Source organism: Lepidochelys kempii, chromosome 9 (genome assembly GCF_965140265.1).
Source record: "Lepidochelys kempii isolate rLepKem1 chromosome 9, rLepKem1.hap2, whole genome shotgun sequence".
Lineage (NCBI taxonomy): Eukaryota > Metazoa > Chordata > Testudines > Cheloniidae > Lepidochelys > Lepidochelys kempii.
Window position 1 is genome coordinate 34,736,974 of NC_133264.1, and position 15,394 is coordinate 34,752,367.

At 41.5% G+C, this 15,394-nt stretch overlaps 1 protein-coding gene across 1 annotated transcript in view; it reads right to left on the bottom strand.

The window, feature by feature from the left end:
* The window catches only part of COL4A3 (collagen type IV alpha 3 chain), a 69,869-nt gene that overhangs the window by 30,487 nt on the left and 23,988 nt on the right, over positions 1-15,394 (bottom strand). The window contains exons 13-20 of the mRNA XM_073358895.1: positions 10,681-10,869; positions 6,770-6,874; positions 5,537-5,634; positions 4,522-4,573; positions 3,805-3,876; positions 3,499-3,585; positions 1,754-1,921; positions 217-337 (exon numbers count right to left, since the gene is read on the bottom strand). Of these exons, the coding sequence (XP_073214996.1) occupies positions 217-337; positions 1,754-1,921; positions 3,499-3,585; positions 3,805-3,876; positions 4,522-4,573; positions 5,537-5,634; positions 6,770-6,874; positions 10,681-10,869 (892 nt within the window). The remainder of the gene's footprint in view (positions 1-216; positions 338-1,753; positions 1,922-3,498; positions 3,586-3,804; positions 3,877-4,521; positions 4,574-5,536; positions 5,635-6,769; positions 6,875-10,680; positions 10,870-15,394) is intronic.

Consider the following 15,394-nt stretch of genomic DNA (forward strand, 5'->3'; position numbering starts at 1 on the left):
TAATCTCTAACTATTAGGGATAAGGATTAGACCTTCCTGGGGGCAGATTATACCACATTTGCCTAGTCTGGGGTTTCTTGCATCTTCTTCTGAAGCATATGATTCAAGCCAGTGTGGGTAACAAGATCCTGGATTAAACAGACCACATGTCTGATCTACTATGGCAATTCATATGTTCTTAAATAATTAGATAAGGTAAATATTATAGTAACTCACCTCTGTTTCCTGGAATGCCTGGGTATCCAAAGACACCGGGATGTCCAGGAATTCCTAAATTGCCCATTATACCTTGTTCTCCTCTTTGGCCTGGGGAAATGGAGAAATATAAAGCATGTTTCTGAAGTGTTTGATTAGTAAAGTGTTCCCAGAACATTAGTTTTGAAAAATAAATGTTTGTAAATATGTATGTATGTATGTAATTTTGTGGCTAATTACTTGTAGTGATATGTGGTATATAAATGCCTAACTATGTAATCACTTTCTCTTTTATTTTTAATTATTTTCTCATTTACTTAACATTCTTTAGGACCCAGTCTTGCAATCCTTAGTAATGTGAGTAGCCCCTACATGTATAATATCCCCAAATGTTACTCATGTGAGTAAGGATTGCAGCATCTGACCCTTGGCTTTTAACAGACTATATTTAATGAGATTATCTACAGACACACTATATTTCTATAATTAATTGTATGGGTTGTATTTTACAAAAGATATGCATAATATACTGGGCATTGAAAAATGAAGGATTTAGTTTTTGGCTGTAAATAAGGAACAGTGCACACTTAAGTGCACTTAAGTGACTTCTTCCTTTCTCCTCACAAATTTTAAAACTATTAAGAACATATTCCTTTACAACTATGGGGATGCCCATTCCAAGAAACAGGGGAAGTTCTGGCTAACCCTTGGAGGGAGACAATTATGTCTTTATAAATCCATGCATCAGAGTCAGTATTTGAACATGTTAAGGTAAACAGACAAATAATGGATTTCCCTTCACTGTACTGCAATTAAGATAAAATAAAGAAGATGGCATTTACAGAAATAAGTTTTATAAGGCAAAGGGGGCCTCTACCACAGCAGAAGTCAGAAAGAAGGACATACATTAGATGAAAAGCTAAACAGATAGGGAGAATTTCTGTAAAACAGAAACTGTTTCTGGTACAAGGGGATGTGCCAGCAGAAAGTTAGGCTTGGCAGCATCAATATTTCAATAATTAGCAGCATACTGAATTTACAGACTGCACAAGAAGTTTTGGATTACTTCCTGGGAAGATGGAGGAACATAGTGAGCAGGAGGAGTCCTGGAACCTCCTTTCGGCCAAGAAGCACTGTATTGGAGCCTCCAGACATTTTGTATCAAGGACTGCTGATCAGTCTGGGCAGAACACACTATCATTTGTTTTCTGTATAAATCACACCACCATCCAGAAGCATAGCTGTCAGAGTATCATAGAATATCAGGGTTGGAAGGGATGTCAGGAGGTCATCTAGTCCAAGCCCCTGCTCAAAGCAGGACCCATCCCCAATTTTCACCCCAGATCCCTAAATGGCCCCCTCAAGGATTGAACTCACAACCCTGAGTTTAGCAGGCCAATGCTCAAACCACTGAGCTATCCATCCCTTCTCCCGCCCGCCCCCAGTACAGTAGCTCTGACTGTACTGGGAGGAACCATTCTTCTGTTTCTAGGTGGAAGAAAATGATAGCCAAGTTACAACAAAAGGTGGTATAAACATGTATCTGGAAAATCCTTACCTGGTGCACCTGGTATTCCTGGGCTGCCAGGCTCACCCTTGAGACCAGGTGAGCCTGCGTCTCCTTGGCGACCTGGCAATCCAGGCAGCCCAAACTCTCCAGGGAATCCTGAGACATCCAAGCCTGGAATACCGGGGTCTCCTTTTGATCCAACTGAACCTCTTTCTCCTAAGAAAACAAATATGTGTCATACAGTAAATATATGTAATTTCCTGTGAAGAAAACCACACCAGACTGGGTCCTGTAGTCATGCCTGTGAAATCTGGCTAGCAGGGCGGCTGGCAGAGAGGTGTGGCAAGTGGCCAGCAGGGCAGCTGGCGGAGAGGCGTGGCAAGCGGCCAGCAGGGCAGCTGGCGGAGAGGCGTGGCAAGCGGCCAGCAGGGCAGCTGGTGGAGAAGGCCAGAGCAGAGCCCCATAGAGGCGTGGCAATCGGCAGTTGGGGCGACGAGCGAGTGGCCGAGCAGCGCAGCATGTAAGGTGCCTCCTTACCCCGCACTGCCTTCCACACAGAGTGGGAGGTGAACTTTGCAGATGAACTTCTGAACTCTGGGGCCACACTGGCCAAGGACAGCAACTGTGAGTGGGGTACAGAGAAGGGACAGGCACATTAAAGGGTCTTTTGGGTTGCTGGATTAAGACCCTGAGCGGAAAAGGACACTTCCCAACTTACTTGGGGGTGGGTCTTTTGTTCATGGTTTGTGTTTATGAACCCTAGTTGTGGTGTTTTCCCAAATTAATGCTGAGTTAATTCCCTCCTTTTATTAAAAGTTTTTGCAACATTCAGACTCTGTGCTTAGAAGAGGGGATGCATTGCCTCTTAGAGGCGCCCGGGGGTGGTGTGTAATTGTCCCAGGTCACTGGCTGGGGGTTGAGCCGGTTTTGTGTTGTATTGTTGAAAAGGAACCCCTAGATATTGAACCCGGCCCTTGTTGCTGCTGGCTCCACCTGGCAGAAGGATTACACTAGATCAAAAAAATAATTGCGATTAATAGCCGTTTTAATCGCACTGTTAAACAATAGTAGAATACCAAGTTAAATTTATTATAAATATTTGTGGATGTTTTTCTACATTTTCAAATATATTTATTTCAGTTACAACACAGAATATAAAATGTAGAGTGCTCACTTTATATTATTACTTTTTATTACAAATATTGGCACTGTAAAAAAAGAAACAAAAGAAATAGTATTTTTCAATTCACCTCACACAAGTACTGTAGTACAATATCTTTATCGTGAAAGTGCAACTTACAAATGTAGATTTTTTTTCCACATTACTGCACTCAAAAACAAAATAATGTAAAACTTTACAGCCTACATGTCCACTCAGTCCTACTTCTTGTTCAACTAATCACTATGACAAACAAGTTTGTTTACATTTACAGGAAATAATGCTACCCACTTTTAATTTACGTCACTGGAAACTGAGAACAGGCGTTTGCATGGCACTGTTGTAGCTGGCATTGCAAGGTATTTACATGCCAGATATGCTAAGCATTCATATGCCCCTTCATGCTTCGACTTGTAGTTGTTAAGGTCTGGCTATGGAGATGATATTGCAGGATTGCGGCCTTTAACTGGTCTAATATTTTCTGCATAGTATTACATCAAATATCCGTAAGACCTTTTCATCATCATTTAGGCAACTGTAGGGTAAAAATAAAACCAAACCCCACTCAATCAACTATATATCAGGCAGATCTGGCAGGTATTCCTACCTTGTTGGCCTGTTAATCCACATGCACCTGGGAGACCTTGTGGGCCAATAAGACAATCACCAAGCTTCCCTGGAAGTCCCTTTTCTCCGGGAGCTCCGGGACAGCCAGGTTCTCCTAAGAAAGAGAAAATATTAAATTAATTATGACTTGAATTTTTGTAGGTGGACAATAAGCTTGTCCTTTCCCCCATTCTCTTAGAGCCTCGCTCAACAAAATGGTTGTAAGGTAAAGAGTTCCTTGGCTGTTTTTTGTAATGACAGCACCTCTTGGCCCATCAGCACCGTTACGTCCTGGGAATCCTGGTAGACCTGGAAATCCTCTGTCACCTTTTACCCCTGGAAAGCCATCTTCTCCTGGGGAACCTAATCCACCCTGTTGGCCAGGAATAATTAATCCGGGGTCTCCCTAAAACAGAGGAAAAACATAAATGCAGAATGTATATTACATTTTGTAAATCTGAAAATATGACTCTCTCTGTCCTGTCAGTAGTTCATGTTTTCTGTCAAATTATTATCTCCACTCCCAGGGGATCTTTCACATTTATGTCAAAGCACTGAAAATACATTTCTCCCCTCCCCACCAAACACCCCTTTACATCTCTTGCTCTTGAAAGCCTGTATGTTTTAGTATTATTCTTCTACATGAGCACTGGACAGGGTTTCCCCACACAGCTGGAAGAATCATTGTTGAATACAAGGTAGTCCTTTCCTTGCTGTCTGCCTCTGCAGCTCTCAGATATCCTGCTGCACCTGTACTTCAGACAACTCAAGTATCTGTCAGCTGCTTGAAATCCATTTGAGTTCTACACTTGCTTCACATTACCCAGCATTCATAGTGTAGACTAAATATATATTTAAATAATGGGCCAGCAAACCAAGCAATCTTATTTAGTATTAGTCCTGCCACTAACAGAGAATGAAAACAAGGTTCAGTACATGGGTCAGCACTCAGACACCATGCCTCAGAAATACCCTGACATATGTTAGGTGAGTCTGTTTTCTTCAAAAAGAAAATTCTATGTAAGAAAAATTCCGGACAGGAAAGTCTGACCTGCTCTTTTTGACAATCTGCCTGAATTGCTTTGGACTGGCTTTCAAAGAAGCTGGTAAAATCAACAATTAATTAATTATTATTATTACTCTCACTACAGAGCCTACAAGCCCTAGTCATGGCCCAGGACCCCACTGTGCTAGATGCTGTACAAACACAAAAGAAAAGGGCAGTCCCTGCCCCAGAGAGTTAAATCACATCCAGAGGAACACAGTTTATATGCAATTACTGATTGTGTATTTGGATCACAAAGGCCTTTCTGAAGGCTGCCATAAACCGAAGTGAGCCCTTTATTACTGTGGCAGATGGAACCTTGCTGACTAGTTCCATACCTGGACATTTTATGGGCTGTGTGTGTTACCTTTTAATCTTTTACATTCAGTTTAGGTGACTTTTTAAGCAAGCAAACAGATAATCAGAGTCGTCAGCAAAATAGGGCCAAGCAGAAAAGACAGAACGCAATTCTGAAGCAAAGAAATGTGTTTTATTTTAGTAAAAACAACACTTTGGGGGCTTGATGACACAGCAAACAGCAAAGCCCTAAACTCACAAATGATGTCAGTAGCTGAGCTCTCATTTATCTGCATTTTTGATTACAGCTATGGCCTCTGACTTTTTTTTTTTTTTTAAGGTCCTGATTTAGGAGAGCACTTAAGCATATGATTGACATTAAGCATGTGCTTAAGTCCTATTTAGCTGAGTGGGATGTAAGCATGTTTTTAATTGCTGTTCCTAAACAGTGATGCTTTCAGGAACTGTGGCCCTGATTACTCGGTGCAGGTGATGGAAAATCCTATTTGTCCCCTAAAAACAACCTCCAGTATAACCTGAAATTTGGGGCTTTTGAAATGTGGATTTCATTTTTATGGTTTGAGCCCCCGCCCCTATGTGGATAGTTTGCACAATTAGAAACTAAATCCTGTGCTCCTTAGACCTCTCATTTGCTTAATTTGTTTGGAAACATGCTTGCTGACAAGCAGCCCTGATTAAGCTTGGGTTGTGTTTCTAATCAAACCTTTTCTCCTGGGTATCCAGACTGTCCCGGCAAGCCTGGTTCTCCTGCCTTTCCTGGCAAACCTGGTAATCCTTTAGATCCTCGAAGACCTTTATTTCCTGCAAAGCAAACCAAATAGCAGGTAAAAACACCCTGCTTATCCATCTATTTTGCTGAATGAGCACACAGAGATTTTTACTTTCTTGTTCATGAGGCTCTGACTTTTGTAACTACTAGTATAAGTTATGTGAATTGCTGTCAGCCTTCTGATTCCAGAGTTGAATTAGCACCCACTATAACCTGTTCACCTTGGTATTCATTCAAACATTGACTGTTGTACTGCCTAGTTTTAGGGCTCGTTTAATTAACTCTCTTTTAGTTGCCTTTACAAGTTGATATGATGCGAGGTAGAAAAGGACTAGAGTCATTTTGCCCAATTTCTGTTTGCTCTCATCTAATTTTAAATGGGGCATTTCTATGGTCAATTTCTTGGTCACTCACTACAGAAAGTGGCACAGTTATGATTTCAGTATCAATGTTCTGGATCGGTTTTCTTTAACTCTGAGGGGGGAACGCAAAGGACCAGTCGTCTAATATTTCTGGAATGGTATCTGGAGACATTTTAGAAGTGGGGCTTACATTTGCAGGAGGACTAAATTCATGGTACTCAAAACACCTTCTATTCCCTTTACCAAGAGAGCTGGTATGGCATGAACATAACTATATACCTTATAACTAAAGCATTGGTACTTACAAAGGCCCTATCACTGTAATGTATAAGCACCTCAGCGATACAATAGTATTAGCCATCACTGTAGTATCTAAGCGCTGCACAGAGAAATTAGATCTGTGTGGCAAGTGTTTTAGTGGACCTCAGAGAGTCTTCTCCCTCTCCTTATAGGAAGTTTTCCTTGAAGTACATTATATGTTCGGTGTGTCTCTATATGCATTTTCAAGATGTTATAGTAATGCAAATTGTCCAGCTAAATCCTCGTGCACTTCTTTCCAAACATACTCCATTTTCTCAGTTCTGATGCCTGACTTTTGGAAAATAGATAAAAATAATATTTTTTATTTGCAATGTACATGCTTTAATGTAGACCACTGTATGGATGCTGTAATACAGACCCTTTCAAGAGTTATTTGCCTGAACTGTGTATGGGTTAAAACAGTTTTTCTGTCAGTCTCTCAAATGATTTTATTCTCAAAAACAACTAATAAAGAATTATAAAAAACCATAAAGGAGAATTCTACCTTTTGGACCAGGATCTCCAGGAAATACAGTCCCTGAAAATCCTGGAGCACCGTCAGACCCAGGTAATCCCAAATCACCACGTTTTCCTCTAGATCCAACATTACCTACCAGAAGAAAACAAACTCTCAGATATTTTGCCATAGATCTTCTGCATTTAGCAATTTGGTGTTTGCCACCTTACCATTCCCCATAATGATGTCGTAATCAGTTGGTTCATTAGAACTCAGACACCATTTCTACTCCTACTTTGTCAAGGTCAGACTTGACAAAGCCCTGGCTGGGATGATTTAAGTTGGGGACTGGTCCTGCTTTGAGCAGGGGGTTGGACTAGATGACCTCCTGAAGTCCCTTCTAACTCTGATATTCTATGATATTCTAGGATTCCTCATTCTAACACTTTCTTCCAGGTGATTTTTTTCCAGATAAAATGCTAAACGTCAATCACAGGGGCATAAGTCTACAAGTAAGGCATATGCAATGCCTTCTGTATGTGCACAGGTCTGGGATGCATGTGTGTATGTGCATATACAAATATATATAGCTATGTGCATATACAAATCTTTGACTTGCATGTTCATATTGACCACACACGAACATGCATTGTGTGTGTGTGTGGGGGGAAAGGGGATAAGACAAGCAGGCTGTATAGCTCTATCTCAGCCGAGGAGTCCCCTATGCTGTTTAGGGGCTGCTTTAAGGTCCCTTTGTGCCAGGGGAGCAATGCAAAGGGACTTTAAGATGGACAAGAATCTGTCCCCACAGTCTTTGAAATCATTTTGTGTAACCTATAAAACATAACATTTTATATAAAAATGTAACAGTGGACTAAAACCCGCAGCAACAGTATAGAACTATGTTACATAACACTTAAAACAAAAAGAAGTCAGAAGCTTTGTTACAAATCTGTTCTTTCCAGCAAGCTCAGAAACAGTGGGTGAGGTTCTATGCTATGCTTCTTTACGGGGTAGCACAGAACTCCCAGTCCAGGGTATGGTGGTGGAGGTGGGATGGCCAAAAGTGCCTTTAAGCCACCTTTGTGCCCTCTCAATTACTGCCTTCTCCGAGGGCTGGAGCAGCCTCAGTGTAATTCAGACAGTGTTGGGAACCATTCTAAATTATAGCAGTCTCCCCAGGCTGCCTTATGAATGGCAACACTGCCCAGAATCTCCACAGCACTAAGTGTTCCAGACGCCCCCCAGAATGTTCTTCCTGCCCCCATCTATGCCCCCTACACCAGGGCTTGCAAAGGGATCCTCGGAAGGCAATCTTATGGCTGTCTCTACAGTGCGGAGGGAATTCACTCAGATGGACCCAGAACTTTTAGGGTCCGTGTACACTCCTTTGGCCCTTTTACTCAGCATAAAGAAACCAGAGTGTGGGTTAAAATTTCATGCAGATTAGTTTTATTGCATTTAACCTAGAAGATGCTCTCACCCATTGCTCCTGGGGGTCCTGGTAAACCCTGTGGCCCCCGAGGTCCTGGTGGTCCAGGTATTGGATTTACTGCACTAAGTTCTCCTTCAGGACCTTCAGAAAGTATATATAACAAAAGGTTAAGGAGGTTTGTGGAGATATAGTGTGTGCTCTTGTGCTTTTTAAAACAATATTAATAGAAAATTGTGTTCAGTTAAAAATACTGTATTGCACAGTTTCGAAGCTCCAACAAACCCATAGAAATGAGCTACATAACAATTAAAGAGAGAGTATTTTACTGCTGCCAAAAAATCGCCTAGACACTTCTTTAAATATTAGAAAGTATGGAATTGTGCACCAGGAGGACACAGCAAAGGAAGCGTGCAGGCAATACGATATCTTACAGATACTTAACCCTCAGATCTATTCCAAAAAGATCTAAAGTGTCTCTCTGGCTGCATTGATTCTGAAACCTCCAGGAATAATCCCAGGTTTGTCTTCAAGATTTCAAGCCAACAAATAAGAGTTATCATCAGCATGGATGTTGAAGTCCACCAGGACAATAAATGAAAAAGCCAATGAAAGACCAAAAGAGACTCATTTAGACTGGGTAGGACTCATGATGTGACAGTCTGTACACTACAAGGATTCCCAAATGTATCTTATCCCCAGGATCAACAATCAAATTGATACAATTAAATATTTTCATTTTTGGGAGGGGAAACCTATGCCTGATACAGTCAAAGTGTCTTCTGGACATCAACTAGCACCAATGACTACTAAATCGTTTTACTGCTAGGGTCCTGTGAGTCTAGTGTCTATTAGCTTCTCTCAGAAACCTTGACTATCTTTCTATTGTAAACTACTTTGCATTCTTCCAAATCACATCATTTGCAACCATACAGGTCAGTTCATCAGTGTGTTTAAATGAAAGTCAAACACTTTAAAAAGGGAAGCTAGTGATAAGATATAAAGTTACAAACCAATTGCTCCAGGTAATCCAGGCAAACCAGATATTCCCTTAGTGCCTTTGGGACCTGTCATTCCTTGTGGTCCATATCCTGGTGGTCCAGTGAGCCCCATTTCTCCAGGAAGACCTGGGTTTCCAGGAAGTCCTGATAACCCTCTGTCCCCTTTCAAACCATCCAGTCCCTATTAATAATGAGACACATTTGCATAGTGTGCATTGCTTATTTTTCCATGTTAGTTCCAGCAGCAACAAGTTTTGATACATTGGACTGATTATGGTCTCACACTATTTTAACAAAAGAATAACTCCATCATCTTAAGCAAAGTACTCCTGACTTACATAGTGTGAGATACAAAATTGTTTGATTATTGTATCCTTATCTAATCCTGTGCCTTTGTGAGATCCTAAAAGAAAACGCTGCAATAATACAGAAGATATCTGCCCATTCTGGGATACTGCCTTCTGATCCTCCCAGGGAACCTACTTCTTCCAATCCAAATTCTTAGAGACATTCCAGCAGCTAAAACTAATGAAGAGGACCTTTAATGCTCCAATTTATGGAGATGTAACAGAGACCATAAAAATGATTTGATCAGTACTTTGATTTGACCAAATTTGCCCATGTATAATGGAAGCTGCGCACACAATTCCATGCAAATTGCAAATGAGTAAGTGTAATCAAAACTTTACCACTTTGCCACCATTTTAAGCCACACAAAAAACACTAGACAAACATTATATAAAACATTAGACAAAAATATAAATTTCTGTCCTATGGGAAATTCTGGTATTTTAATATTGTTGTCCAAATTGGGATGAAAAGTTGAAATATCAACATTTTTTACAGAACAAAAAGTGCTGAAAAAGTTTGATTCCCCTAACCCTTGTAGCTACAGAGCAATCAGCGTCAATGCCTGGATATTTTTTATGATGTATACATTTAAAGACCAGAAGGGACCGTTTGATTCTCCTGCAAAACACACACCATAGAATATTACCCAGTAACTCCTGCATCAAGGCTATATCCTTGGTTGCATTAGAGCAGGGGTTCTCAACATTTTCTTTCTGAGGCCCACCCAACATGCTATAAAATCTCCATGGCCCACATGTGCCACAATAGCTGATTTTCTGCATATGAAAGCCAGGACTGGCATTGGGGGATAGTAAGCAGGGCAATTGCCAGGGGGCCTGCAAAGCTACACTGCTCAGGCTTTGACTTAAGCCCTGGGTAGTGGAGCTCAGGGCCCCAGGCTTCAGCCCCATGTGGTGGGGCTTTGGCTTTTTGCCTCGGGCCCAAGTGAGTCTAATGTTGGCCCTGCTTGGTAGACCCCCTGAAACCTGCTCGCTGCCCCCTAGGGGTCCCGGACCCCTGGTTGAGAACTACTGGGTTAGAGCATGTTTAAGTTTACTTAGCTATCTTTACAGATGTTACAGTGTTTTAATTCTAACGAATAGGGCCGTGCAATGTACAATTGTTTACTTAGCTTTCTATTAATTCTATAATAATTAAAAATAATGTATACCAACCCGTTCGCCTTTAGAACCTTTTGAGCCTTTTGAACCATGTTTTTTGTGCAATCCATCTGAACCTTTCTTCCCTGGATTTCCTGTGATCCCTGGATCTCCTCTGTTTCCTTTTTGCCCTTCTGGATACACATATCCTGGTTCACCTTTTGGTCCTTTAAGTCCTTGATCTCCTGGAAAACCTGGAAGTCCCTAGGACACAGCAGTTAAGAATTTCCATGTTAGATTTATGTCAAGTCATTTTTTTATATCAACACTAAGTGATTAAGTTTCTTTCTTTCTTAGGCAATTCTTTAGAGGGTCCCAGGATTTTAATTTAATTTTGTCTTCACTAATTACACTAGTCAAATAAGAATTAATTATTTTCATTTGCTTGTTGTCCCTGAAGCTGACAAATTAAGTTAGGGGGTCAGATCCTTGGCCCTGCTCCTTCCCCTTTGCACTGCTTTTGTGGAGGAAAGGGATGACAGAAAGATGGCTTAAACTACTAAGATGGGAATTTCCTGTTGCATGCTAATGCTGACACAGATGGCTCTATGTTACCCACTACGGGTCCCCCAGTGTAGGGGACATTTGGGGACTGGAGCACACTATACTCTGGTGATCCTGGGCTGGTGAATTGATGATTGTAAGCTCTTTGGGATAGAGATGATCATTTTATTCTGTGTTATACTTAGGGGCCCTACCAAATTCATGGTCCATTTTGGTCAATCTCATGGTCATAGGATTTTAAAAATAGTCAATTTCATGATTTCAGCTATTTAAATTAGAAATTTCATGGTGGTGTAATTGCAGGGGTCCTGACCCAAAAAGGAGTTGTGGGGGGTTGCAAGGTTATTGTAGTGGGGGTTGCAGTACTGCTACGCTTACTTCTGTGTTGCCTTCAGAGCTGGGCGGCTGGAGAGCAGTGGCTGCTGGCTGGGAGCCCAGCTATGAAGGCAGAGCCGCTGCCAGCAGCAGCAGCACAGAAGTAAGGGTGGCATGGTACGGTATTGCCAGCCTTACTTTTGTACTGCTGCTGGTGGGGCGCTGCCTTCAGAGTTGGGCACCTGGCCAACAGCCACTGCTCTCTGGCCACCCAGCTCTGAAGGCAGCAGAGCAGCAGGGGTGACAATATCACACCTCCCCTAAAATAACCTTGTGACCCCCCCCTGCAACTCCCTTTCAGGTCAGGGCCTCCAATTTGAGAAATGGTGAAATCTGCATAATATAGGGTAAAAGCACACAAAAGACCAGATGTCATCGGGGGAGGCCAGATTTCACGGTCCATGATGCCTTTTTCATGGCTGTGAATTTGGTAGGGCCCTAGTTATACTGAGTCCAGCACAGGGAATCCTGGTTTATGACTGCGACTCCTGGGCACTACTGTAATATGTATAATAATAAAATTATAAGAATTAATTAATTAATTAACAGGGAGCCACTACTGCTGGTGCAAGTTGAAGCAGACACAAGGCATATCCCCTAAAGATGCTTTGAGGGAATCTTTGTCTCCTGCCCCAGCCAATGGAGCTATGGCTTTACATCCTCCAAAAGGGCAGTGTCATAAATATAAAGGGAAGGGTAACAACCTTTATGTATGCAGTAACATATTAAATCAGTTCAATTAACCTAGTTGGCACCTGACCAGAAGTACCAATGGGAAAAGGAGATACTTTCAAATCGAGATTGGGGAGGAGGGGAAAGTTTTGTTTGCTTGGTTGGTTCCCTCTTGGGACAAAGAGAGAGACCAAGCAGGTAACCCAGCTCCTACTGAAATAATACATCTAAAATTACAGAAATTGTAAGTAATAGCAAGGAAGTGTGTTAGATTATCTTTTGTTTTAGCTTGTGAATTTTCCCTATGCTAAGAGGGAGGTTTATTCCTGTTTTTGTAACTTTGAAGTTGAGCCTAGAGGGGAATCCTCTGTGTTTTAAATCTTTTTATTACCCTGTAAAATTACCTTCTACCCTGATTTTAGAGGTGCTTCTTTTACTTTTTTCTTTATAATAAAGTTCCTCTTTTAAGAACCTGATTGATTTTAGTGTCCTAAACATAAAGGGTCTGGTCTGTACTTTTATTAAAAGCAATTGGTTGGTATATTATTCTCAAGCCTCCCCAGGAAAGAGGGTGAAGGGGTTTGGGGGGATATTTTGGGGAAATAGGAACTCCAAGTGGTCCTTTTCCTGAATCTTTGTCTAAATCACTTGGTGGTGGCAGCAATATTGTCCAAGGACAAGGGAAAGATTTGTGCCTTGGGGAAGTTGTTAACCTAAGCTGGTAAAAATAAGCTTAGGGGGATCTTTCATGCGGGTCCCTGCATCTGTACCCCAGAGTTCAGAGTGGGGAGGGAACCCTGACAGGAAGCATAAAGCTAGCTTCTCATGCACTCTCTGGGGCTCAAGGAGCCACTGTGCCTGCTTGAGGGAACAATGCATCCCAGAGTTCCTAAGAATCAGAGCTGCCCTTAGCATTTTGGGGTGAGCCAGTCAAACATTTCCAGTGCTTTGTAGGGGAAATGGAACCCCATGGCTTGCACTGGAGTCTAGGAATAGTCACCAGCATTAAGAACAGGTTTATAAAGGACAATTATCTGAATAAATATGCAGTTTGGGGTGTATGTAGTGAATTTAAACACACGCTTTAAAAACATTAACTAATTAGTCTCCACAACCACCTTTGACTGTGAGATAGGTATCGTCATTACCATCTTTATTTCACTGCTGAGGACATTAAGATAGAGAGATTTGACTAAGATGATAGAGAAAGTCAGGGTCAAGCCTAAATTTGAACACAGAAGGCTCTTGCTCTTAGTTCCCTTTAAAATTCAATAGGTCATGCTGCCTCTCACATTACCGAGATTGTAGCCTCTGGTAATGGGTTTCAGGATATGGCCTATGGGTGGTCATCTGGGAGAGGAGCACATAACAGACAGAGCACCATGAGTGACAATGTGAGGAGCACTGCCCCCATAACCATGCACTGATTTGGAGAACTTCAAAAAATCAAAGGACCAGTGAGCATGTATTTCATGAAGCTCAATGGCCAGCCCAGGCATTGTAGTATTCATGGTGATGTGTATTCCCTTGAAATATTTAGGAAAAATGTATGTTACACTTCCCACCCTAGTGATCAGTTTACACTGGTTCATATGTTTGAGGATATCTTTACAAGGAAAAAAGCTAAAGCACATTTTTTCCACACCCCTCCCCATTTTTTAATTACAACTTAAATTAGCCCTAAATCTAGGCTCTGAAAGTACCACCTTCCTGGAACCATCAAGCTAAAATAGTAACAGTATATCCTGCATATGGCAATATAACTAGACACCATGATTCTCAGCTCACGAAAATTCAATATTGCAACTGAAAAACCCATTTAACTTAAATCTTACTTGAGGACCTGAAGGACCTTGTCCCCCTGGAGAACCTCGAGATCCTTTGGGACCACCTATTCCTTGTCTACCTGTGATAGGTGAAAGATAAATGAATGAAAAACTGATTTGACAGGCTCTGGTACTAACATACAATACAGAGAATTGCTGCCTTTCGGATACAACGCACATCAACAAACTGCCTTGGAAGATACATTGGTAAACGGATGGCTGGTGGGTATATAACAAAATCCCTCCAGTATACTTGTTATTTTGGAATTTCTTCCTCCCCATTATTAATTTCCTAGAAAAATTACAATACAGGCTCCTTACTAAAGGTTTCCTAGGTAAATGTTTTCCCTGCCAGAAAAATATTTTCATGTATTGACAACTTCCCTGAGTCTCTGACTCCCTGACACTGAATTAATTCCATATACTTCCACAGTGTTCTCAAGGAACTGAACTCCTTCAAGATGTCATACTCTTCCTCCTGGGCTAGTTTCCTTCTAATTGTTCCACTGGAGAAATTATGTGTGTGTATGTGGTGGCGGGCAGGGAGTTCACGCTCTGTGAGATTAAAAGGATTGGAGTTTGCCTCCCTAAATCAGCAGGTTATTCTAAGACTGAAAGTCTCCATATTCAGCTCCAATCTGTAGCACTTTCATAGAATCTAAGGCCAGAAGGAACCACTGTGATCATCTAGTCTGACCTCTTTTATAGTACAGTCCACGAGAACTTCCCCAAATTAATTCCTAGTGCAGGTCTTTTAGAAAAACATCCAGTCTTGATTTAAACATTGTCAGTCATAGAGAATCCACCATGACACTCGGTAAATTTATTTATAGCTGCCTTAACTTTCCCTTTAAATTGGGTTTGTTTTTTAATCAGCACAGCCTTCTTCCTCAATTGTGGCTTTTTGGGCATCTAGTAAGGTGTTCTGAAATGATTCTCAATCATCATTGTCCCAACTCATGGAGCAGGTCCTCAAAGAATCAATCCTGATTCTGAAGCACTTACATGAGATCCTGAAGCACTTACATGAGAGGAAAGTGATCAGGAACAGTCAGCATGGATTCACCAAGGGAAGGTCATACCTGACTAATCTAATCGCCTTCTATGATGAGATTACTGGTTCTGTGGATGAAGGGAAAGCAGTGGATGTATTGTATCTTGACTTTAGCAAAGCTTTTGACACGGTCTCCCACAGTATTCTTGTCAGCAAGTTAAAGAAGTATGGGCTGGATGAATGCACTATAAGGTGGGTAGAAAGTTGGCTAGATTGTCGGGCTCAACGGGTAGTGATCAATGGCTCCATGTCTAGTTGGCAGCCGGTGTCAAGTGGAGTGCCCCAGGGGTCGGTCCTG